This window comes from Ursus maritimus, unplaced genomic scaffold, assembly GCF_017311325.1.
Source record: "Ursus maritimus isolate PB19 unplaced genomic scaffold, ASM1731132v1 scaffold_17, whole genome shotgun sequence".
NCBI lineage: Eukaryota > Metazoa > Chordata > Mammalia > Carnivora > Ursidae > Ursus > Ursus maritimus.
The window spans coordinates 54,544,217-54,569,198 of NW_024424119.1; the positions used below are offsets into that span (position 1 = coordinate 54,544,217).

Here is a 24,982-nt window from a genome sequence, read left to right on the forward strand (position 1 = left end):
CCCCCCCCCCCCATGCCCCAGATTCCTTAGCTGCATCAGGGCCGGGGGGCGGGGGGCGGGGCGCATGGGGAGGAGGGCACCAGGCGCCCTAGCCAGAGCCTGGCACCACGTGCTGCTCTCCCCTCCATGTCCACCCCCCACCCCGGGGACCTTTCCCAGGCAGGCCGCCTGCTCCTCACCCTGCTTTCCCTGCCCCCCCAGCCCCACCTGTGATCCTGGGCGACACGGAGGAGCTGGTGGAGGAGGTGACCGTCAACGCCAGCAGCACCGTCAGCCTGCACTGCCCGGCCCTGGGCAACCCCGTGCCCACCGTCGCATGGCTCCAGAACGGGCTGCCTCTCTCCCCGAGCCCACGGCTGCAGGTCCTGGAGGACGGGCAAGTCTTGCAGGTCAGGGCATCCCCCAGCTCAGGCTAAAGGCAGCAACTGCCGTGACTCGGTCCTGCTTGTCCGGGAACCAAGGAGCTGCCGTTATCTGTGTCAAATGAGGCTTTTTGCCGGAAAGCATGTTGGAGCACCCGGAACTTAATTCAGCCCACCAAGTAATCTTACGTGAGCTGCTCGCTGACAGCAGAGGGCTGCACTTAGCACCTGAAAAGGGCACATATGCACGCCCACCTAGAGCCCAATGCGGCAGAGCCCAACGCGGCACCGGCACCGGCAGCCCTGCTTGGGGCCCGGGGGGAGACTGTTGTCACCGCATAGTTTGCTGCGGGGACTCATCCAACATCTACCTCACACAGCGCCCTGAATGTCACAAAGAGCCCTTCAGGGATGTGGGGTGGGGGGTGCCTATCCGCCGAGCCCCCTGAGCGCTGCTCCGTGCAGACAGAGGTGGCCGGCCGTCTGGGGGCGGGAGCCCTCACAGCACTTCCTCGGGGAGCCCAGAGCCGGCAGGCCTGTGGGGTCTCCCAGGCACCTTCTCCCTGTGCCCGCAGGTCTCCACGGCGGAGGTGGCCGATGCCGCCAGCTACATGTGTGTGGCCGAGAACCCGGCGGGCTCCTCAGAGAAGCTCTTCACCCTCAGGGTACAAGGTGAGCTGGGCTGAGCAGCGGCCCCCGGGGGTTCCCAGCTGAGGAGGGCTGGTGCTCTGGGCTGGCTGTGGCCTGCTCCGTGGGTTAACCTTGCGGGGAGAGACGGCCCCTCTTCCCACCCGGGGGGGCAGGGGGCACCGCCTCGTTGCCTCCAGTGTCCTGGGCTCTGGGCTTGTGCGCAAAGTGCGTGGAACCCAGCTGGTGTGGGGCCGACACGTTCCCCGGACCGACCTTCCAGCGGAGCTAGGAGGCCAGCCCCAATGTACAGCTCAGAGAGGTCATCCGGTAGAGGCTTTCCACCTCGTTGGCCATGAGCTCGGCCTCCAGATGTGGGGCAGCTGTGGCCTCAGGGGCAGAGGTGTGACGGGGTGGAGCACTCCAGGTCTAGGACTCAGGCCCAAATTGATATTTCAGCCCTGCCACAGATCAGCTGAGTGGCTTTGGGGAAGTCAGTCTCCCTCTCTGATCTCTGAGCCCTGTGTTCTCATCTGTGAGGCAGTTGTGACAAACGGGCTGTTGCACGGCCTTGTTTGAAGATGGGTCAGGATGAGGCACCAGGAGCTCCTCGAGGCCTTGTTCTACTCTGTGGCTCGCGGCCCCCTGCTGTAATGTGTTCTCATGTGTCTTTCTGTCTCCTGGTGGCTCTGGGGACAGCCCCCCCACGAATCGCAGGTCCGAACTTGGAGCAGGTCACTGCCATCATCAACAGCAGCATCTCCCTGTCCTGTGACGTCCATGCTCACCCGAGCCCTGAGGTCACGTGGTACCGGGACAGCCAGGCCCTCTCCCTGGGGAAAGAGGTCTTCCTCCTGCCTGGTGGGTAAACTGAGGCTTGGAGCTTAGCCTGAGGCTGTGTGGGGAGTCTGAGTTGCTTCCTTCAACCTGGGACCAAGCAGGGAGTCTGGGAAGGCTTGAGGGTTTTGGCCCTGGGCCTGCTCACTGGTGTAAGGAGGCTGGTTTCCCTGACAGGCACCCATACACTGCAGCTGGCCCGGGCACAGCCGTCAGACTCCGGGATGTACGCGTGTGAGGCCCTCAACGCCGCCGGCCGAGACCAGAAGCTGGTGCAGCTTAGCGTGCTGGGTATGTCCTGTCTGTCCCCCAAACTGCACTGTTCCCCACTCCTTCAGTGAGCCCTCAGCCCCTCACCCTGAGGCGGTACAGCCAGGAGAGGGGCAGCCGGCCCTGGAGAAGCCTGGGATGCCCACACCCTCTGGGCAGTGTGATGGGAAGATCCTGGTCTCTAAAGTTGGACACATTGGGTTTGAGACTCAGCTGTGCACGTATTTGCTCTGTGACCTTGGACAAGTCACCCTCCCTCTCGGAGCCTCAGGCCTCCTGTCTGCAAGGGGACAGTTGGCATAAGGATTAAATGAGGGTATATGAGTGCTTACCCTGTGCTGGGCACACAGTGCACTCTGAAGTCAAGGAGGGGACAGTGGGACAGCCACAGGAGCTGGCCCGGGAAAGGCCCTTCCCAAGCCCGACTGATCAGAGGTTCTCAGCACAGAGCATGTTTCTGGGCTTCTGGTCTTCAGAATCCTCTTGGGGCAAAGCTGGCCGAAGTTGTCATGAGCCAGGACTCACTGAAAGGTTCCTTTTAGCCCTGGATCTAGTTGATTCATTTGTGCGTGTTCACCTACTGTGTGCATGCCAGACACTGTGCCAGACCCTGTGGGCCCACAGCCAGGGGTGGGGGCTTCTACACTGGTCTGCTGGAGGGACATGGGCTATGGGGAACCCTAGGGAGGGCTCTAACCCAGCCAGGGCCTGCCCTGTGTTGGAAAGAGCCCAGGAGGGCCTTCGGAGCATCTCCCCTTCTAGGAGGCTGAGGCCCAGAGAAGGCAGGAGGCTGTGCCCAGGTCACCCAGCAGGTCCTTGGCACTCTGACCTGGACTCTCTTCCTCCATTTCCCTGGGTCTGGGCCATCCCTGGGGCGGGCTCCACTGTGTGACGCTGTGGGCTTCCATCGGCTCTTACGTACGGCTGGAACCGGGGAGGACGCCAGGGAGGCTGGCGTGCCCACCTGCTCACCTGCTGCCCCAGTTCCCCCCACCTTCAGGCAGCCTCCCAGCGGCCCCCAAGATGCGATCGTGGTACGTGCCGGGGACAGAGCAGTCCTGAGCTGTGAGACCGACTCACTCCCTGAGCCGACCGTGACCTGGCACAAGGACGGGCAGCCCCTGGGCCTGGCGCAGCGCACCCAGACTCTGCTGGGGGGGCAGAGGCTGGAGATCCGGGACACCCAGGTGAGCAGCCCGTGGCATGGGCGGCCGTGGGTGGCTGTGGGTCCCGGTCCTGGCGAGCCTGGGCAGCTGTGTGGCAGGACGTGGGGACTGCTGCCTCCTCGGCCCACGGGCCCTCACACAGAGTCAATTAGCAGCCTCCAGGGTGAGAGCCATGAGAAGAGCACAGGACTCCAACCTGGTTCTGATCTGACCTTGAGCAAGTCCATTCCCCATCACCTGCCTCCGTCTTCCTGGGATCTAGATTCTCCAGGCCCCTCTGGCTATGACTCTCTGGGAGTTTGCTCTGCCCACCCTCCCTGGTGTGGATTAGACACTCACAAGTGTTTGCTGGCTGCATATGGGCTGCTCCTTTGGGAAACGGTGCCAGGCTCCTCTCTCCTGGCCCAGCGCCATCCCCACAGCGAGGGACTTTTTCCTCCTGGCTTGGCTGGCTTGCAGGCCCAGGAGAGGGTGGGGGTCTGGAACCTAGCTCACTCACCTCCTAACTGCCCTCCTGCTTCTTGAAGTTCTTGGGGGAAGGCCAGGGGGTCCTATCTCCTCTGGCTTCCCAGGCAGGACCAGCATATTTGGGGAGTCCCTTCTCCAGAAGGTTCTGTGGCCTGATGTTTTGGGGAGCCCTAGGTACCCCCATGCCAGGCCCATGTACACCATCCACATGTGCTCTCTTTGTCCTAGGTGTTGGATAAAGGTTTATATAGCTGTAAAGTCAGCAATACCGCTGGGGAAGCCATGCGGACATTTGTCCTCACTGTCCAGGGTAAGCTGGGGACCAGCCTGAGGGCATTGCCGTGGGACCCCCAGCAGCTCACAGGGCTGCCCAGGGTGGGAAGGGCAGTCGCTAGAAAGAGGCAGTGGCCCTGAGTGTTTAGGGCACAGGATTTGGCATTGAAAAGACCAGGCTCAGAATAGCACTGCCCATGACTTGCTCTTGGGGCACAGCAGAACACCTTGGTTCCTCTGAGCCTCGGGTTTGTCTCTGGTCAAAGGAGCAAAGGCAGTACCTGCCTCCTACGTGTACGGGAAGCATTCAGTTGATGGGCTGCCATGAATGTATCTATAAAGTGTCCAGCATGAGTCTGGTATGCGAGCCCTGGGAGGGGAGCCCTCAGAGATCAGACAGTTGAAGTTCTAGAGCCATGTTGCCACCATTTTGCACCCTGGGGGGGGCCCGATCCATCAGCCCAAGGATGGAGCACAGATGTCATTTGACTGGGTGTGGTTCAAGGTGGGCGTGAGGGGGAACTCACCTAGGGAAGCAAGGGATGAAGGCTCAACCAGATTTGCTTGGGGTCAGATGCTGTGTCAGTTAGAGTATAGACTGCTGTGTAACAAAGAGATCCCAAAACACACTGCATTGAATGAGAGAGAATGTTACCTCTCTCACATGAAAGCCCAGGGGTGAGTGTCTGGGCTGGTGGATAGCTCAGGGCCTACTGAGTGGTAGGTAAATTACGGAGTGGTAATTTGGGGACCCAGAATCGTTCTATCCTGTTGATCTCCCACCCCTTAGGGCATTGCCCCATCCACATGCATCCCATCCCAGCTCACAGGAAGAAGAAAGGAGCAGAACTAGCGGGCAAGCATTTTTGTTTTGAGCAAGGGATGTGGAATTTGTGTCTGTCCCCTCGGCTTGCACCCCATCAGTGGGGACATAAGCAGCTGGCCACAGCAGGCTGCAGGGGACACTGGGAAATGCAGTTTTACCTAAGCGACCTTACACTCAGCTAAGCTGCTGTGCAAGATGGGAAGGACAGGGTGGGGGACACCAGCTGTCTGCCACCAAGTGAGCCTGGATGGATCCGACCGGGAGCCATACTGAATACCATTGTTGAAAGTTACTGACACCAGGTGTGCTGTTTAAAGCCTTCTCCTGATGGCTACATTGATGAGTGGTGGGAGGGGGGAAGGTCTGGGCCCTCCATGTTTTTTTCCACTGGTGCTGGTTGCCTGGGATGCGTGACCTCTTCCTGGCCGAGCAGGAGAGAGTGTTGGGATCGATTAGTGATGTCTGGCCTGGCATAGGCTAAGCATTACTGGTGCATTAGCCATGCACTCACCATCCTTGGGCTGAGTGGACTCCTCTGGACTCTGCATTGTAAATGTTTTGAAATGGACAGATGCAAGTTCTATTTATACCTGTGACTAAAACAACCTATATCTCTACCAATGGCAAAGCATAAAATGTCAACTACTAACCAGAAGGAAGAGCCGGTGGGGTGTCCCTCATCTGCCCAAGTGGAAGGAAGGGGCCGCGGAGTCTTAGGACTCTGGCAATCTGGCGTCTCTCCTGCAGTGCCCCCAACGTTTGAGAACCCCAAGACGGAGAAAGTGAGCCAGGTGGCTGGAAGCCCCCTGGTCCTGAGCTGTGACGTGACCGGGGTCCCCGCGCCCGCTGTGAGCTGGCTGAAGGACAGAATGCCCGTTGGTGAGTGCATCGCATCCTGTCAGTGCCGAATATTCCTCTCTGTGGCTCCATGACCGTGAAAGGGGAAGAGTTGCGGGTTGTCGCTGTTCTCGGCAAAATCGAAGGCGGCAGCGTCCTGTTGGTCACACCCCCTGTTTGTCTTCAACCCTGTTGGCCCTCAGGTCCCAGTGCTGAGAACCGTTCCCGTGGGGGCTCGAAGGCTCCCTGTGTTTGTGGCCACAATCAGCTCCCACGAGATGGATGGATGCAGGGTGGGTGCGGAGGGCCCATCTGGTCTGACCCCGGGCTTGGCGTTGGCCTCCAAAGCTGCTTCTCCTCCTAGAATTCAGCTCTGTCCAGCCTGGCTGCTGGTCACCGGCCCCGGTCCAGGCCTTTGTCCCTGTCTGGCTCTCTTCCTCTCCTCCCACCCCCGGGGTCCCAGCAGAACCTTCCTCTTGTCAGCTGGGAAACCCCTCTGGTGCCAGCCAGCTCTCTGTCCGTAGCCTTTCCCATTCCGGCCACCACGGTCCCCCTGCCCCATGAGGGCAGCAGCCCCCACACCGGTCCTGGACCCACTCCAAGCCTCCAGTGCCGTCTCCACACAGGGAGGAAGGGATCTCAAAGTGCAGCTCTGAGAGGTCATTTGTCTGTTGAAATCCTTCAGGCCGTAGTCCTCAGAACCACAGCCCGGGAGGCCCTGCGGGTCCCAGCCAGCCCACCTCCCCCTGCGCCACACCGGGCCCCACAGACCCAGCTGCTCTCGGCCCCTCCCATGTTCCCTTCTCTGTCTCTCTCTCCCTCCCCCCACCCCCTCTCCCTCTCTCAAAAACAGCTTTATCAAGATTTATATACTCTACAATTCACCCATTTAAAGCTTATAATTCCATTATTTTTACTATATTCTCAGACCATCCCCACAATCAATTTTAGAACATTTTTATCACCCAAGAGGCAACCCCGTACCCATTACCTTACACCCCCATTGCCCCCAGACCCGCCGCCGGCCCAGCGCCAGGCAGCCACTGACCTGCTTTCTGTCTCTATAGATTTGCCTGTTCTGGACGTTTCCTATCAGTGGAATCAGACAATATGTCGCCTTTTGTGACTCGCTTTTCCACTTAGCATTGTGCTTCCAAGATCCATCCCTGTGGTAGCGTGTGTCCGTTCTGCAGTCCTTCTTTTAAGTTGAATTAAGTTTTTTCACTCTTTTTGATGGCTGACTATTCCACCGTGTGGCTGTATCATGTTTGGTTTGGACATTTGGGTTGTTTCCACCCTGGGGCTGTTAGGAATGGTGTGCCGTGAAGGTTCGGGGACGAGTGTTTGTGGGGCGTACGCTCTCCTTTCTCTTCAGGTTACACCTGGTGGTGGAGCCACTCTGGCCTCCGTTCTTCACCTCCTTTCTTGACACACGCCCTTTCCTCCCCGAAATACCTGCCCCGACCCCCCTGAGCCCCTCTACTGGCTGGTTCACACCCACTTGGTCCAGCTGAGACCTGCCTCTTCTCAAGACATGCCTGACCCCTCCCGGCTCCATCAGGGCTTCAGGGGGCTGGTCATGCAGCATCACGCGTGTCTCACTGACTCTGATGCACGTGGAGCTCCTTGAGGCCAGGGGCTGTGCTTTACTTGCCTTTGAACCCCAAGCTCACAGCTGGGCACGCAGTAGCTACTCAGGAGATTTCGTGTTGAGAGACTGGCTGTGCCAGCAAGGCCCCAGAGGAGGCTGGTCCGGCCTGGGCTCAGGCAGAAGCGCAGCTGGAGAGATGGGGGCCATTCCAGGCTGGGGTGGGCGGGCAACCTGAGCAGAGGCCCCGGGGTGCCCCTGATGGGACCCGCATGGGGACCAGGAAGTGGTCAGTGGGTGGCTGGTTCACCCTGATTGGAAGCCTTGGGAGGTGGGGGTAGGGGTGGTCAGGGAGGAGCTGGAGCGATGGTGGGGGGTGGGCCCGAGGGTCCACAGGAAGAGAAGCAAGCCCTGGACACTAAAGGGAGTGGGAGATCTTGGCAAGAAATGTCCCCAGTGGAAGGAAATAGGGAAGGGCTGTAAGGACAGAGCAATGAGAGACCCAGCCGAGGAAGGTCGTGATATCACCAACAAGAGACCCTGCCCCTGTCTGGACCCCAGTTTCCCTGTGAGCACAGGAGGCGGTGGGAGATGCAGAGGTTCCAGGGGTCTTGTGAGTGTGGGGGATGGGCACTCGCTGGGTGAGTCACATGACTTTTGTGTCCAGGCCCAGTGGCGGCACCTGGGGTGGCGGGTCTGTGCAGGTGAGGCCCAGCGCGTCTCTCCACCCCATAGAGAGCAGCGTGGCGCACGGCGTGGTCTCCCGCGGGGGCCGCCTCCAGCTGAGTCGCCTGCAGCCCGCCCAGGCTGGCACCTACACATGCGTGGCCGAGAACACCCTGGCCGAGGCCCGCAAGGACTTCGTGGTGGCTGTGCTCGGTACGTCTGCGCCCTACGCCCTCCCTCCGTATCCCACCCCCTCGCCAGCCCCTGCCACGGCCCCGGCCTCACCACGGCGCCTGCCACAGTGGCCCCCCAGATCCGGAGCTCGGGCGCCACCCAGGAGCACAGTGTCCTGGAAGGGCAGGAGGTGCGGCTGGACTGTGAGGCGGACGGGCAGCCACCGCCCGACGTGACCTGGCTGAAAGACGGTGGCCCGCTGGACCAGGGTGTGGGCCCCCACCTCCGGTAAGGCCCGGCCTGTGCCCTCCCGGGTCCCCAGGCTGCACCACAGACCCTGATGTGCCAGCTCCCGGCTCTCTGTCCCCGTGCAGTTTTTACCTGGACGGCGGCACCCTGGTGCTGAAGGGCCTGAAGGCCGAGGACTCGGGCGCCTACACCTGCGTGGCCCACAACGCGGCCGGGGAGGACGCCAGGCTGCACACAGTGAGCGTGCTGGGTGAGCGGCTGCCCGGGGCTGCGGCGGCCTGGCCACAGTGGGGCCTCCGCCGGGGCATCTGGAGGGTGGTGCTGGGGCCAGGATGCAGGAGTCCCGCCTCAAGCCCAGCCATGCCCACACTATGAGCCAGGCCACCCTCTGACCTCTCTGGGCCTCTGCATCCCGTTCTGAGACCAGAGACACAAGCAGCTCCAGCCCCGGGGTGTGATGGGAGAGTTGAGGAATAGGGGAGATACGAATAGAGCCACGGGGTAAGCCTGGGCCCCCACGTGGTGGGCTTCATCCTCACCTGGCAAGGATGTGGCTCTGAGAACCCCATACAAGATGGTAGCTGCTGCCTGGAATTTGCCCGAGAAGAGCCCATCTCCCCCACCCAGACCCTCTTCCTAAACCCCTCATCGCCCCCTTTTTCTCTCTGCCCACCCCCAGTCCCTCCCACCATCGAGCAGTGGGCAGAGAGCTCGGGGACCCTGGTGAGCAGGCCCGGGGAGCTGGTGACCATGGCCTGCCCCGTCCGGGGCTCTGGGCCCATCCGCGTGAGCTGGCTCAAGGACGGCCTGCCCCTCCCGCTTTCGCAGCGCACTCGCCTCCACAGCTCCGGCCGCACCCTCAGGTAAGGGAGCGGCTCCTCGGCCCCTGGGCCCGCTGGTCCCAGGCCCACTCTTCAGGCAGCTTGGGTTTCAGAACACCTCTGAATGCTTTTCAAATAAAAATAATGTGAACGTACAGAGGTTTATGATGGGGAGAGTGAGGGCCCCCCACTCCCCCCAAAAATTCCAGAGATAAAAGGGGCCTCTGCTCTCAGGCTCTCGCAGCCCAGGGAGGGAGGCACGGATCCAGGTGATGACATCCGGTTGTATCCAACTCAGCCTGCCTTGGGGTGGAGGAAATCAGGGAAGGCTTCCTGGAAGAAGGTTTCTGAGCAAAGTCTTCAGGCATTCTTCAATCTTTTGGAGTGCTGGCTGTTGCAGGTGCGGTTCCAGGCACTGGGATAGAGCAGTGAGCAAAATAAAGCCCCTCCCCTAGCTGCTTGATCGCGGGGGAGAATGGAAATTAAGCAGCTGTAGCAGAGGAATGTCACCAGGGGCACATGCTCTGAAGAACAAAGTAGCATGAAGAATAAATGGGAGGTGGCAGGGGAGGCTGGGACTGTAGGGTGGTCAGCGATAGGCACTCAGAGAAGGTGATATTTGCACAGAGGTGGAAGGATTTAGGAGAGGAAGCTGGGTGGATTCCATGGAGAAGAGCTTCCAGGAGGAGTGTTCAAAGGCCCTGAGGTGGGCATGTGCCTGTGTGTTCAAGGAATAGGGTGGGTGGGTTTGAGGGGAGACCAGGTGACATAGGACTTGTAAGTCCTTTAAAAGACCTGGGTTTTCCTAAGGACAGATGGAGAGCCCAGGGGGCAGGGTGTTCAGTAGAGAAGCCTCATGATATGACTTAAAATTCTTTTATGGTAAAATACACATAAAATTGATCATTGTAACCATGTTTAAGTGTACAGTTCAGGGGCATTAAGTACAGTCACACAATCGTGTGACCATCACCCCATCCATCTCCAGAACTTTGTCATCTTCCCAAGCTGAACCTGTGTCCCCATTTCCCCCTGCACTCCCCCCATCCTTGGCAACCCCCATTCTACTTCCTGTCTGTACGAACTTGACAACTCTAGGGACCAACATCCGTGGACTCACACAGTAGTTGTCTTTTGGGGACTGGCCTTACCCCACTCGGCAGGATGTCCTCGAGGCTCCTCCGTGTTGTAGCAGGTGTCAGAATGCCCTTGCTTTTTAAGGCTGGGTGACAGTCCGCGGCACGGACAGACCACACCTTGTTCATCCATTCATCTGTCAGCGGACATGTGGGTTGCTCCCACTTTTTGGCTACTGTGCATAATGCTGCTATGAACACGGGTGTGCGAATATCTGTTCAAGTCCCTAAATCCTTTTAGCTTGTGACTTAGGTGTTTAGAGGATCCTTCCGGCTGCTGGGTGGACAAGAGACCGTGGGGCCAAGGGCAGGGCAGGAGGGGGGTGAGGGGGAGTCGCCATGCGGCCTGGGTCACAGCCGTGGTGGTGGAGGTGGTCAGAGGTGGGAGGCAGGGGAGTGGAGCACGGCTCTGCGGCCTGCATCCAGGAACCTGGAAGGCTGAGGTCCATGGGAGGTGTTTTCTGAGATCAGACCACAGTGGAGGTGGGCAGGTTGAGGGGGAGGCCGAGTTCTGTTTGAATATGTTGGTTTGAGAGGTTCTTAGGCAGCCAGAGAGGATTCGAGCCAGGTGTTTGCTGCTCCACTCAGGAGTTCAGGGCTGTAGACGTTTGGGGATTGTCGGCAAACAGGTGGTGCTGGAAGCCAGGACGGGATGCAGCCCACCCCCTGCCCAGTGTGAGTGTGGACTGCACCCCTGGCAGCTGGTATTAGGATGGTTCTAAGGCCCCAGGAAGGAGGAGCAGGCAGGGGGATAGGGAAGGTGGGGGAGGCACTCCAGGAAAGCGTGCTGTCCCAGGAGTCCAGCAGAGACATGTTTCAAGGTCACTGGGGACATTGACAAGACCAGCTTAGAAGGGATGGTCAGGGCCAGAGGGACTCGGAGAGGAGGTGGGGGGCACAGACAGGGGAGGCGACTCTGGTGAGTTCTAAAGGTGAAAAGGAATGGGCTAGAAGAGGGGTAGGGGCAGGCCGGTGTCCCGCTCCTTGAGCGGGACAGCGCAGCCCGCGGAATTGGGAAAGCAGGAAGTCTGGCTTCAGAAGGAGGTAGGTCAGAAAAGGCAGCAGGGGCCAGAGAGTCTGCAGCTTTTCTCTGGGGGCACCAGGGAGCCAGGAAAGGGGGTTAGGCAGAGTCCGGGCCCGTTCAGATGGGAGTTTCTGAGCTGCGTCTCTGGCAGGTAAGCCACTGGGAGACAGGAAAAGAATGGGACCATTTCCGTGGAGACACCCCCCCCCTTTTCCCCTCCACCCTTCTCGGGGGGGTTCAGGATTTCCCAGGTGCAGCTGGCAGATTCTGGTGTCTTCACCTGTGTGGCTGCAAGCCCAGCTGGCGTGACCGACAGGAACTTCACCTTGCAGGTGCACGGTACGGACCGGCGCGCGGGGGTGGGGGGTTGTTGGAGAATAAGTGTGTCTTTGGCCTTGGGATGCAAACACAGAGACTCAGTCTTTGATTCCTTTGGTTGCGCATTCATTCATCTCACAAGCAGCTGTTAGACACTGTGCTGTGCCAGGGCCTTACCAGGCACCGGGATGCAGCAGTGAGCAGAGCTGACCCCTGCCCCTAGGAGGTCAGTGCAGGAAATAGCTGTGTAAAGAGGCATCACAATCCCAGGCAACTAGTGACACCAGAGGAAGGACAGGGAGCTGTGGAAGCACAGAGGAGGGCTCTTCAGCTGGCCTGGGGAGTTCAGGGAAGGCTTCCTGGAGGAGGTGAGGTCTAAGCTGAAGACTGGAGATGAGAAGGAATTGTCTAGGAGAAGGGCGTTCTGACCAATAATGAGAACAGCCTGTGCGAAGATCCAAGCGTGAGGGTCACCTGGCGCGGAATAAAAAGACTCCTGCCCCGTCTTTTGCCCTGTGCAGTGCCCCCTGTCCTGGAGCCGGTGGAGTTCCAGAATGACGTGGCGGTGGTCCGTGGCTCCTCGGTGGTCCTCCCCTGCGAAGCCCGGGGAAACCCCCTGCCCCTAGTGTCGTGGATGAAGGATGGGGAGCCCTTGTTGCCCCAGAGCCTGGAACAAGGGCCCAGCCTGCAGCTGGAGACAGCAGGAGCTGCTGACTCGGGGACCTACTCCTGCGTGGCCGTGAGCGAGGCGGGGGAAGCCAGGAGGCATTTCCAGCTGACAGTGATGGGTGAGTGCTCTGCCCCCAGCGCCAGCTTCTCTGGGCCTGGGCGCAGGGTGGGCCTCTGGGGGCGATGGAGAAGGTGGTGAGGAGGTGAGTCCCCCGATGGATGTCCCCAGGGCCTGGCGCCGGGGTGCAGGCCTTGGGGGGAAAGCCAGCTCATACGAGATGCCGGCCTGCCTGCTACCTAGAAGGGCTCCGTGGCCCTTTCTTCTCCTGGGGCTGTGCTCCTCAGCTTTGTCCCCCAAACCTTGTAAAGCAGGAACAGACAAAGGGCCACTGAAATCTGAAGGCAGAGCCTGGAGCCTCAGGCGCAAGATTGTGCTAATTTCGGGCCATGTTGGAAAGATCTGTGTCGGCTATCTCTGTACTGGTTTTCAAGCACATATAATTGGCCCAGGCAAAGGGGTCCCTGGTTTCTGGAGTTCTAAGGATCCTCCAGTACCACCCCCACCCGCCTATCTGTGGCCCCATCTGGGTCAGCCTCTGGATGGTCGGGGGTGGGAGATGAACCCCAGCTCCCAGCATGCTGGGTGCAGCTGCCACGGCTGACCCCGGGTGGGTATCTTGCAGATCCCCCCCACATCGAGGACTCAGGCCAGCCTGCAGAGCTGTTGCTGACCGCCGGCTCTCCCATGGAGCTCCACTGTGATGCCCGGGGCACCCCCCCGCCCAACATCACCTGGCATAAGGACGGGCTGGCCCTGAGCAGGCCTGAGGACAGCAACAGGGTGCTGCGGATGGAAGGTGTTCAGGTGCTGCTGGCCTGCTGCTGTGGGATGAGGCTGAGGGAGGGGAGGGGGGAAGAGAAGGACCTGGCAGCCCTTGGCAGTTAGGCTGAGCTCCTCCTTTGTATGGGGTGAGCATGTGGAGACCACCCACCTGGGCCATGCCCTCCAGAGCTCCCAGCCACGTCAGAGCCAAGGCTGAAGCAGAAACCAGATAACTCCCCAGCCCAACCAGAGGAGGGCTGGTGCAGTCAAGGGGCACTTCCTGGAGGAGGCAGGCTTTGCCCTAGCCATAAAGCAAGGGTGAGGTGGAGCTAGAGAAGCAGCATCCCAGAGAGGGGAATGATTGGGAAGGCAGGGTGGCAGACTCAGCTGGCCTGAGACTGAATCCTCGGTCCTTAGTTGTGGAGGAAGCAAACCGGGTCGGGAGGTAGGCAGGCTGGAGCCAGAGGCAGTTGCTCACCCTGCTCTGTCCCCAGGTGGACGATGCTGGGCTATACACTTGCCTGGCCCAGAGCCCTGCTGGCGAAGTCGAGAAGAGCTTCCGGGTCAGGGTTCAAGGTAGGGGGTGCCAAGGGGGAGGCAGGAGAGGGAGGCAGGATGGGACCTACAGGGGCAGGTCCGCCTCTCACGCCCTCTCTGCTGCCCACCTAGGCCCCCCACACGTTATTGGGCCCCAAGGCCCCCGCTCTGTGGTCGGCCTGGCTCCGGGGCAGCTCGTTCTGGAGTGCTCGGTGGAGGCGGAACCAGCACCCGAGATTGAATGGCACCGGGATGGCATCCTGCTGCAGGTGGGTGCCCGGCTGGGGACCCGGGGGCGCCACCTTCTGTGCCGCTCAGGCCCCAGACCCTGCAGACTAGATCTCCGTGCCGAGGGACTGCCCCGGGGCCAGTACTTCGCGTCCCCGCTCTCCTGGTGTCCTGTACTCCTGTTATTACTGTCATCCCGTTTTATGGATGGGGACACTGAGGCAAGGCTAGGATTTACAGCCTGGCTTCTGATGCACATCTGTGTTCTTCCCATTATACCTTCGAGCTACACGTGGTGGCTGGGTGACCCGGGGCTAGTGACTGAGGTTCTCTGTGCTTACCCCCCCCCCCACAAAATGGGGACCAAGGATTGTAGGTCTTCTAGAAGCTCCAGCTCCTGATCGGACCATGAGCCCCCTCTGCAGCATCTGGATGGGCAGAGCCCGGGGTGGGAGGCTCCGTCCCTCCCACAGGAGCCTATTTCCCCCAGAGGGGTGTCAGTTGGGCATCTATAGGCCAGCCCAGAACGGGGCAGAGGCCACCATCCCGCCCCCCTGGTTCCTTGGTCCTCCGCGCCTGGTGCCTGGGGGCTGGCACTAACGAGGGTCTCTCCGCCCTGGGGACTCTGCAGGCAGACGCCCACACCCAGTTCCCAGAGCAGGGCAGGTTCCTCCAGCTGCAGGCCTTGAGCACGGCCGACAGGGGCGACTACAGCTGCACGGCCCACAACGCCGCGGGCAGCACCAGCGTGGCCTTCCGTGTGGAGATCCACAGTGAGTGGGCCTCGCCCTGCCCCACGCCGGCCCTTCTGAGAGCCGCAGGCTCCCCGCACCCACTCCCTCTGTGCCCCTCCCCCAGCGGTGCCCACCATCCAGCCAGGACCGGCCGTAGTGAACGCCTCCGTGAACCAGACGGCCCTGCTGCCCTGCCAGGTGGACGGCGCCCCCCCACCCCTCGTGAGCTGGCGGAAGGACGGAGCCCCCCTGGATCCTGACAGCCCCAGGTGGGAGCTGGACTGGGAGGGTCTCGGGGGCGGGTTCTAAGCAGAAACTGCCTGGGCGGTTGGGGCAGAAAGATGGCTGTGTGGCCAGCACGTGGGTCTTCTCAGAACCCAAGAAATAGGCTTGTCCAGGGCATTGAGGGTGTCAAGAACCCCGGGTGGCTATCTATCCTGTCTGTCTGTCTGTCTGTCTGGTTTTGACTCTTGGTGGCTCATCTCTGTTTCTGTGGGAGGGGCTTCCGGCCTGTGTGTGTGTGTGTGTGTGTGTGTCCTTCTCTCAGACCAATTTTCTACACCTTTCTCTGTGAACATGGCAGAGACGGACCCCCTGGCCCCCCCCACCCCCCGCTCCCAAGTTATAGCTTCTGAGTTCATGCAACTTGCAGAGTCTAGAGACCTGCCCGATGATCCCAGTTCCCAGGGTAGAACATTCCACTGGTCCAGCCTGAGTCCAGCTGGTCCGGCTCATCCCATCCCGCTGGCTAGGGTGCAGCCCTGACGTGGCCCCGGGAAGGGGCAGTCCTCAGATTGTGGGGGCATACTCAGAGAGGGTGCTTTCTGGATGCTGCGGCCTGGTGACTCTTAGGGAGAAGCTGGGCCCAGGTGGGAGCACGGGAGGCCCCCTGATGCTGGGTTGGGGTGTAAGGAGCTGCCCATGGCTGTGACCTCCTCTGACCTTGGCCTTACGGATGCAGGACTCCGGAGTTAGCCCTTTCCTGCCGGGACAGCCAGGGGCGGAGGAGACACCACCAGGGTCCAGCCCCTCCAAGGGCCTCCCTAGGCGGCTGGTCTCCATAGCAACCCTCTCGCTCCATTCCAGGCTGCAGGTTCTGCCCGAGGGTTCCCTGAGGATCCAGCCAGTCCTTGCCCAGGACGCCGGCCACTACCTCTGCCTGGCATCCAATTCGGCAGGCTCTGATCGGCAAGGCCGCGATCTCCAGGTCTTTGGTAGGTGACAAGGGAAGGCATGCTCCTCGCCTTCAGTGTCCATCCCCGGTCTGGGCTGGGTCCTGCTCGGTTTCTGGGTTCATCCTTGCTTTCAGGAGCCAAGAGCCACGGTCTCTCGTCGTTCTTGACTATGAGGCCTATGAGTAAAACTTGTAAACAGGCAGACTCAAAAGATGCATGTTTATTTTATGTATCAAGCGCATACACTTAATTCTCTACTCTTGTATCGAACGTGCACAGATAGAAAACATTTGCAAGGAGAGGACTCAGAATCACTGTACCAGACCCTCTAATCTGCTCTTCTCGCTCCAATGGATCCCCTTGGTGGGGGCCGCTCTGCTGGGCGCTGGCCTCAGGCAGGGCTGATGAGGAGTGGGACCCTGAGGGCTATATTCAGGGAGAGGTGGTTAGGGGGCTGCCAACTTGGGGGGGCGAGCAAAGGTCCCATCACCCCAGATTTGAGAGGCTGTCGGAAGATGCCTGCAGAATGTCTCCTGCCTCTCCCCTGCCCACAGAGGATGGGTAGATGGTGGTGAGAATACCCCCTGCCCCTACCTCCAGCCTGCACCCTGTCTCCTGACAATATGTGGATCTCCTTGTCTCTCCCCAGAGCCTCCAGCCATCACCCCTGGCCCCTCCAACTTGACCCTGACGGCCCACACCCCTACCTCACTGCCCTGCGAAGCCAGTGGCTCCCCCAAGCCCCGGGTGGTCTGGTGGAAGGATGGACAGAAGCTGGATTTCCGTCTGCAGCAGGGTGCTTACCGGTACGGAGCTGGGCCTCGGGGTGGCACCATGAGGTGCTCAGGGTGGGGAAGGGGGTGCCCGTTTCACAGTGGGGAGCCCGGTCAGAAACAAGGCAGGGAAGCACTCGGGTCCTCAACAAAGCCAGCACCAGGATCTGTGTCCCGACCTCAGGGGTCTAGGACAGTCTTCACACCGAGATGCCCGACAGGGGGTTTAATACCATTACAGCTGCTGGGGCCTGACATTGTCGATACCTGGAGGCCTGAGTTCGGCTGAGCCTGGATACGCGTCTCCCCCTTTCTCAAAGGCAGCTGATCATGAAATGACCCCAGGGTGCATTAAAGGAGTCAGTTCACCCGTTAATACACCAGATATTTGTTGTGTCAGGTGCCAGGCCGGCACGGAGCTTTCAGCTAAAGCAGGTGCTCACCCATCCTGAGCTGTGCTGGTAAAGAGCTCGGATACGGTCGCTGGTACAGAAGTTGTCAGAGCTGGTGATTGCAGAAAGCATACGGGGTAATAGAGAAACACGGGGACGAACTTTAAACTTGCCCACAAGCTCAACAGCCAGACCTTTAAGAGTAGAAATTTCTAGAAGAAATTCCTAGATTCAGAGCTGGGGGGCAGATCCCAGAGGAGAAATTAGTCATGAGACACCCGGTCCTCTGCATCCAGACTGCTGGGCAGGTAGGTCACAGCTGGCTGAGCTCCTGGTCAGCCAGGCCTGTCGCTTAGCAGCCAACCATCTGTCTGTCCATCCCAGGCTCCTGCCCTCCAACGCCCTGCTCCTGGCAGCTCCTGGCCCCCAGGACTCAGCCCAGTTTGAGTGCGTGGTGAGCAATGAGGTGGGCGAGGCCCGCAGGCTCTACCAGGTGACCATCCACGGTGAGTTGGAACAGGAAGAGGGAGAAGACAGGATGGGGGCGTCGCCTGCCTCTCCTGACCCCACCTAGCCCCACACTGACACAGCCCCGACTCCAGCACTGTTCCTGGCATGCAGGAGCTCTCAGGAGAGTCCTCTCCCCAATCCAGATTATTCTAAACCCCAGTCTGACCTTATCATCACCCTAGTGAAAATTCCTCCCTTCACGGCTGCCCACTGCACTCAGGATAGAATGCAAAGGTGTCACCTGGGTCCACAGGGACTGTGCATGCTGGCCCAGCCAACCGCCATCCTCCATGCCCCCAGGTTCAGCTTACCCCGAGGCCTACCTCAGGGCCTTTGCATATGCTGTTCCTCTGCAAATGCCATTCCCTCTGCTCTGAACTCTTTCCTTTGCCCTTCACCCAGCGGACCCTTGCACTTCCTTCAGATCTCAGGTTATATGGCACTTTCCCCAGAGGCCTTCTCTGGCCTCCCCAACTCTGAGCTCCCACTCTTGTGAAGGCTCCTTTCTCTTATGAAACACTCCAGAGATACCTTGCTGGTATCTCTACAGAAAGCAGTTAATAACTGTACCCTAGGTGTGCCTGGGTTGGTTAAGCATCTGCCTTTGGCTCAGGTCATGATCCAGGGTCCTGGGATCGAGCCCCACATCAGGCTCCTTGCTTCTCCCTCTCCCTCTGCCTGCAGCTCCCCCTGCTTGTGTTCTCTCTCTCTGTGTCAAATAAATAAACAAAATATTTAAAAAATAAAAAAATAAACAATAACCGTACCTCAAAACCCTGCAAAAAATACTTCCCAAGTGAGCAGATGTGACCCCTCTCTGTTGCCCCTCCCTCCCTGGCCCTTCGTCACTAATGTCACCTGTGTCTTAGTCTCTGTTGCTAGCTCTCATTCACCTGGCTCCCTGGCTATGTGGTCCCCGTGGGCCTCGGTGGGGCCTCAAGCCTCGTCTTGCATTATAGTGCCTCCCACCATTGCCGACGACCAGACAGACTTCACTGTGACCAGGATGGCACCCGTGGTCCTCACGTGCCACAGCACGGGTGTCCCGGCCCCGGTCGTGTCCTGGAGCAAGGCAGGCACCCAGCTGGGGATGCGGGGGAACGGCTACCGTGTATTGCCTTCAGGTAAGTAAGGGGGAGCCATGGAGAGTGGAGACTGGGGGGATTGGGCAGAGGGGGTGAAAGCAGACCGTTGGAGCCAGGTGGGAGAGCAAGATGGAGCGTCCCGGCCTGGTTCTGCCATTCCCTGCTGTGTGACCTAGGGGAACCCCTCACCCTCTCTGGGCCTTCGTAGCCCCACGCGCGCACTCACGTGTTGATGTTCGTCCCTGGTTCCCTGATGTTAGTTGGCAGGTCGGTGCCGCTTCATGGCGGCACAAGGGAAGTAACAGCTGCGTAAGAGTTTTCATAAAGCTAGTTTGCTCTCATCAGAAGGGTTTTCCTTTACTCTGAAATTGTATTTTTCTTAATATTTTGGTGTTGGAAATTCCTTTTGTTTATGAAATCAAGATGATAGTAGATGGGTGCTTTTGAAATGTCTTTGCTTGTCAGAATTAAAAGTTGGCCACTTTATGGGGATTCTCCAAATTACATTTATTTGTTAGTTGGTGAGCTAGTGAAATCCTAAAGCCTGAGCACCACTGGCCAGATCTGCGGTTTTCAAACACTTCCGAAGCAGTAGAACCCTTTCTTCTGACAGTCGGTTACAGAGAAGCCTATCATGTAAAAGAAACTGAGGTTCTGTCTCCATCTGGGGCTGGGGTGGTCTAGGAAGGTGAAAACGGTGTTCATTGAGCACCCAAGACTAAGGAAGACAGGGCAAAGAGAGGACAGATGAAGTAGTAATCCGGGAAGGCTTCCTGGAGGAGGCAAGTTTTGAGCAGAACATGGAAAAGTAGTAGGGTGAGGGCTCGTGGAACTAGGGGTGGACCAGGGATTCTAGGCAGGGCAGTGGTAGATGCTGGAACAGCACAGCCTGAAGATTCTAGAGACCATCCTGTCTGATTCCTCGTCATACCCATAGGGAAACTGAGGCCCCAAGAGTGGAAGGGACTTGCCCACAGTTATGCTCCAGACAGGGAGCATAGGCAGGCCTCAAACCCAGGTTTTCCTGTGCTGCTTACAGATGGGCAGGGAGGCAGGTGGAGTGGCCTGCAAGAGAGATACCAGGGCGGGGGTGGGTAAGGGACATCTGTCCCCTCTCCACACCCTGTTGCCACCCACAGGTGCCCTGGAGCTCGGGCAGGCCCTCCCCATCCACAGTGGCCGCTACACCTGCACGGCCCGCAATTCTGCAGGTGTGGCCCACAAGCACATGGTCCTTACTGTGCAAGGTAAGCACCTCCTGGCAGGGGGAGAGCTAGAGGCAGGTAGGGCTGAGTAGGGAGGTGACTCCCCGATGGGATTCCTTGGGAAAAAAGAATCGGCCCACCTGAGTCCTCTGTGCTGCATTTCAGGAATCCCCTGTTCCTGTAGAGGCTCCTCTCTTGGGTGCTCGGGGGGGGGGGGAAGGGGGCACTGGTGAGAGGAGCTTGGGTGTTAAAGGAGTCCCCAGGGACCTCTGCAGCCCTGTCCCCTTGCAGCGCCCCCCGTGGTGAAGCCTCTGCCCAGTGTGGTCCGGGCACTGGTGGCAAAGGAGGTGCTGCTGCCTTGCGAGGCTTCAGGCATCCCCCGGCCAAGCATCACCTGGCAGAAGGAGGGGCTCAGCATCCCCGCCGGTGAGTCTCGTCAGCACCCGCAGGGGAAGAACAGTATGGGCCTGGGGTCCTCCCGCCTGCCCCGGTTGGGGTGGGGGTCGTGGGGGGGCTCTGCAGGCCTGCTGGGAGGTCCCAGCAAGTCCATGAGTCCGCTTCACCTCAGGATGGCCTGCCCACCTGTCTGTTCCCCAGCCAGAGCTCGACAGTCTATCTGAGCACTCCGTGGCGGAGTGGGGAGGCTGGGGAGGGGCAGCCTGGCTGGGCTCTGGGGCTCTGTGCCCCCCACCCCTGTGACCACAACGAGTCACTTGCTGCCTGGTCAAACAGAATGGCCAAGTGGCCCTCCTGCCCTCCTCGGTGGTGCTGCTGCCCCAGCCACCAGCCCCCGATTTCCTCCCCGCAAATCCAGGAGCGAGTACCCAGGTCCTACCCACCGGACAGCTGCGGATTATCCATGTCAGCCCAGAGGATGCTGGGAACTATTTTTGCCTTGCCCAGAACAGCGCGGGCAGCGCTGTGGGGAAAACACGGCTGGTGGTGCAAGGTGGGCCCAGGGAAGGGGCTGAGGTGGACCCAGCGAGCTAGGGGCTTTGGCGTCCCTGCGTCCTTTCCTACTCCAGTGTGCCTTGTATTCAGGAAGGAACTGAGGGAAAAGCATCTTCTCCCATGTCGTGCCCAAGGTCTGCCTTTATAAAGACAGTGACTCGGGTCCCTCTGCCTTCTCTGACCTTTCGTGAGACAGCGGTCTGGTCATCCCTCATTCGTTTTGGCTTTCCAGTAACAAAAGCCATTTCTGTCCCTTTAGCCATTGTGTGTGCATTGGAATCACCCTGTCACGGCTTCACCAAACTCCACAGTCCCCAAACTGTCCAGTCCACGGGCAGTGGCCTATGACAGAGGCGGCGGAGGCAGCAGATGGGGCTGCAGGAAGGGGCGAGGGGGACGCCGACCGCCTAGGGCCCTGGAGCGAGGCAGACACCCCTAGCCCAGCCCCTGTCCCCAAGTGACCCGCCCTCTCCCCACAGTCCCTCCCGTGATTGAGACTGGCCTCCCTGACCTGTCCACCACCGAAGGCTCCCACGCCCTCTTGCCCTGCTCGGCCAGTGGCAGTCCTAAGCCCAGCATCGCCTGGGAAAAAGATGGCCAGCCCGTGTCCGGAGCCGAGGGGAAGTTCACCCTCCAGCCTTCTGGGGAGCTGCTGGTGAAGAACCTGGAGGTGAGCCCCCCACCGTATGTGTCACAAAGGGGGTTCATATTGACAACAGGAGCAGAAAACCTCCACTGAGCACCCCCTGTTTGTCATGCTCTGTGCTGAGCCCCGTGCAGCATTTAACCCCAGGAAACTGGGGAAAGGGGTGTTATAATCCCCGAGTACAGATGAAGGAACCGAGGCTCAGAGTGTATCCAGTTTTTCCAAGGCATACTGTTGCCAAGAGGCAGAACCAAGATTTGACCCTGGACCTCCGTGGCTGATTGCTGAGGGAGGGAAGGAGCCCTGGATGGAGAGGGGCAGGGGCGGGGCAGGGGATGACTCTGTGTCCCCAAACTGCACTGGTTGTTCACTCTGCTCTGTCCTTGTCATGAGCCTGGGTTTGAGCCCCACCCCCACTTCCACAACAGCACTTAGATTCTGTACTTACAAACGGGCCTCTCTCCGGGTGGATGGGTGGCAGTGGGTGCACCTGCTGGGGGCTGGGGGCGGGGGGCGAGTCACAGGGTCCTCGGACCTGCCGCGCAGGGAACCAGATAGCACAGGGGCGAGTGCGCCGGCCCTGCTCCAGTGCACCACGGAACGTCTCAGGGCTTGGCTGAGTCCTCTCTACAAAAGGCTCCCAACACGGGGCCTGTCTCAGGGATGACGGGAGCACGGATGAGCGAGTGCAGGTGACGTCCCGAACAAGGGGTCCAGCACATCTGGGTGTGGTTACCACCGTGCCGTCAGGGCCTGGAGGGTTAGGGAGGCAGCAGGGAGGCGCAGCGGTGCAGCGGTGAAGCAGAGCCATTTACCGGCTGTGTGACCTTGAGCAAGCCCCTTCACCTCTCTGGGCTGCATGCTCCAAGGGAACCTGCGGGAGAAGGGGTCCCCAGGAGCTGCGGGAGGGGGCAGTGCTCAGGCTGACCCCTCCTCTGCCCACAGAGCCGGGACGCGGGGACCTACACCTGCGTGGCCGAGAACGCCGTGGGCCGCGCCCGCCGCCGCGTACACCTCAGCATCCTGGCCCTGCCCGTCTTCACCACCCTGCCTGGGGACCGAAGCCTGCGCCTCGGGGACAGGCTGTGGCTTCGCTGTGCGGCCCGGGGCAGCCCTACCCCCCGCATTGGCTGGACCATCAACGACCGGCCAGTGACGGGTCTGGGCCTCCTGGGAGAGGGTGGATGGGGACCCGGGACCCCGGGGGGAGGGCAGACTGGTGGGGAGACCCAACCTCGTGGAGAAGAAGAGGGTGTCAGGGTTCCGGGTCTCCAGACCTGGCCCCGTGCGGGAGGAGCAGAGCAAATACGTGTAGCTGTATGTGATGGGTTACATGTCAAATCTGGCAAGAGGCCACCTGCGAAAAAGACCCAACCCCAAGACCTCAGGGCTGGGAGGGAGCTTGTGTTCCTGCCCGGCACGGCTGCTCCCACTGTGGGCCCCTCGGCAAACTCCTTTCCTTGGGGGGCGGGTTCTGTCCTCCCAGCTGGTCCCCAGCTGATGTTTAGAGAAACACAGGGCTTGCACAGGGCACAGGGTATATGGTAGGTGCTCAGTAAATGTCTGCTGAATTAATGAATTGCTAAGTCCCCTCCACGGCAAAATGATATTTTCAGACACTCCTAAACCAGAGTCCAGGTGCTATGAAATGTGCTCAGAAGCTCACCTTTGCGCACCTGCGAGGAAGGCTTTGCCCGGACCCTGCCACCTCCCGGAGAGGGAGTTTGGGGGAGTGAGTCAGCCTCTCTGAGCCCAGCTTCTTCATCTCGGGATGGAGATAAGAGGGGTGCTGAGGGCAAACTGGTTTAATGCAGGAAGTGCATGTTAATAGGCCCCCAAAGGCCCACCCTCGCCCACGCAGCCAGCCCACGGTGTGGACTTGAACATGATAGAAGTCTGCTTCTTCCACTGCTTCCTCTACCGTGGCCTGTGCCTGCCGTGAACAGGTCTGACGTGGTCAAGCTCCCACCCTCAGCAAGAGACACCCGTTTTCATGTCTTTGCTAAACATCTGCTGGGTACCCCGGCCTGAGTTAAGTATTCAGGGCAGGAGGGGTCCCTGGCACCCTGGACTCAAAACCCTCTGGGGCATCTCTTTTCTACCAGAGGGGGTGTCTGAGCAGGATGGGGGCAGCACACTGCAGCGGGTGGCCGTCACCAGAGAGGACAGCGGGACCTACATCTGCTGGGCCGAGAACAGAGTGGGCCGCGTGCAGGCCGTCAGCTTTGTCCACGTGAAGGGTAGGGTGTGAGCCTGGTGGCCTTTCCTGAGACCTCCACTAAACCCGATCTGTTGGTTTTTCTAAGAAACAGACCTCCTGACCTCTGAACTAGTAACCCCCCACCCTGACTGTGCCTTAGGATCCCCTGGGGGACTTCAGAAAATGCTGAGGCCCGGGTTTCCCCTCTGACTCCGAAAACTAGCCTGTCTGGGGTAAAGCCCCAGCATCAGGATTTCGTATGTTCCCCAGATGAGTTGGCTGAAAGTAGAATGAGATCTGACCAGTTGGCAGGCGGCAGCTCCCTCAGCGGCATGGGGCCAGTATAGAAGGAGGGCGTGGGGGCCAAGGTGCCCCGGCAGAAAAATACCTGAAGCTTGCCAGCCTGCCAGTTGTCCCCCACGGCCCTGCTCAGTCAAGGGCAGCATGGTAACCCTCCATGATGCCGTGACTTAGTTTGCTTCCTTTCAGGATGGGTGGGGTGGAGCTTCGCAGAGGGGAATGAGCAGCCCAAGGCTCCAGGACACAGCTGGACCTGGTTTCAGCCTCAGGAAACCAGCAGGCCTGGACACTGACCCTGGGCATCCAAGAATGATTTAAGATTTGCATGGGTGCCTGCATGGCTCAGTCGGTTAAGCATCCGACTCTTGATTTTGGCTCAGGTCATGATCTCATGGGTTGTGGGATCGAGCCCTGTGTCAGACTCTGCACTCAGCACAGGGTCTGCTTAAGATGCTCTCTCTCTCCCTCTGCCCCTCCTCCCATTCATGCACTATAAATAAATAAATAAATAAATAAATAAATAAATAAATAAAATAAAATCTTTTAAAAAAAGATTTGCATGAAGTGAGGATCGGGGAGTCTCAGTGTTACTGTGCCCAACTGATGTGTGCTAATGGCTAAGTAGTCTTTGTTTCCCAAAGTACCTGGCAGGTACTCTGCAGCTGGGACGATCCATCCATTAGAGCAAGTATTTGACACTCATAACATTGCCTTCCCTCCTGTCCCTGCCTCAGGCATCACTAATCAATTGCAGCACTATTCCCACTCCGTTTCAAATCAGTGTTCCCAGCAGTCTGTTTCACTTGACCCATGACATGGAAGTTGTCTGCCGCCCCTTATGCGTTGACTAGTCACAGCCATGCTGGGCCAGCAGGAGCCTCGGGAGATGGGTTTATGGGAGAAGCTGGGCCTAAGGGAACCTCCTTTCTGACAGTTTGTCTGATGTCACCTTGCAGAAGCCCCTGTGTTGCAAGGGGAGGCCTTCTCCTACCTGGTCGAGCCTGTGGGGAGCAGTGTCCAGCTGGACTGTGTGGTCCATGGCGCCCCGGCCCCCAACATCCGCTGGATCAAAGATGGCCTCCCGCTCCGGGGCAGCCGGCTCCGGTATCGGC

At 59.5% G+C, this 24,982-nt stretch overlaps 1 protein-coding gene across 1 annotated transcript in view; it reads left to right on the forward strand.

Annotated features, from left to right (window-relative positions):
• The window catches only part of HMCN2 (hemicentin 2), a 148,288-nt gene that overhangs the window by 101,313 nt on the left and 21,993 nt on the right, over positions 1–24,982 (forward strand). Inside the window, 29 exon segments of the mRNA XM_040631353.1 lie at positions 202–389; positions 938–1,034; positions 1,689–1,850; positions 2,004–2,117; positions 3,081–3,283; positions 3,959–4,040; positions 5,577–5,708; positions 7,990–8,133; positions 8,223–8,382; positions 8,469–8,593; positions 9,023–9,206; positions 11,566–11,663; positions 12,164–12,430; positions 12,995–13,176; positions 13,629–13,710; positions 13,804–13,940; positions 14,531–14,672; positions 14,758–14,902; positions 15,720–15,847; positions 16,458–16,614; positions 17,358–17,479; positions 18,443–18,607; positions 19,708–19,815; positions 20,065–20,199; positions 20,588–20,722; positions 21,204–21,394; positions 22,316–22,529; positions 23,476–23,610; positions 24,827–24,982. The exon segment at positions 24,827–24,982 is cut by the window's right edge and continues 38 nt beyond it. Of these exon segments, the coding sequence (XP_040487287.1) occupies positions 202–389; positions 938–1,034; positions 1,689–1,850; positions 2,004–2,117; positions 3,081–3,283; positions 3,959–4,040; positions 5,577–5,708; positions 7,990–8,133; positions 8,223–8,382; positions 8,469–8,593; positions 9,023–9,206; positions 11,566–11,663; positions 12,164–12,430; positions 12,995–13,176; positions 13,629–13,710; positions 13,804–13,940; positions 14,531–14,672; positions 14,758–14,902; positions 15,720–15,847; positions 16,458–16,614; positions 17,358–17,479; positions 18,443–18,607; positions 19,708–19,815; positions 20,065–20,199; positions 20,588–20,722; positions 21,204–21,394; positions 22,316–22,529; positions 23,476–23,610; positions 24,827–24,982 (4,290 nt within the window).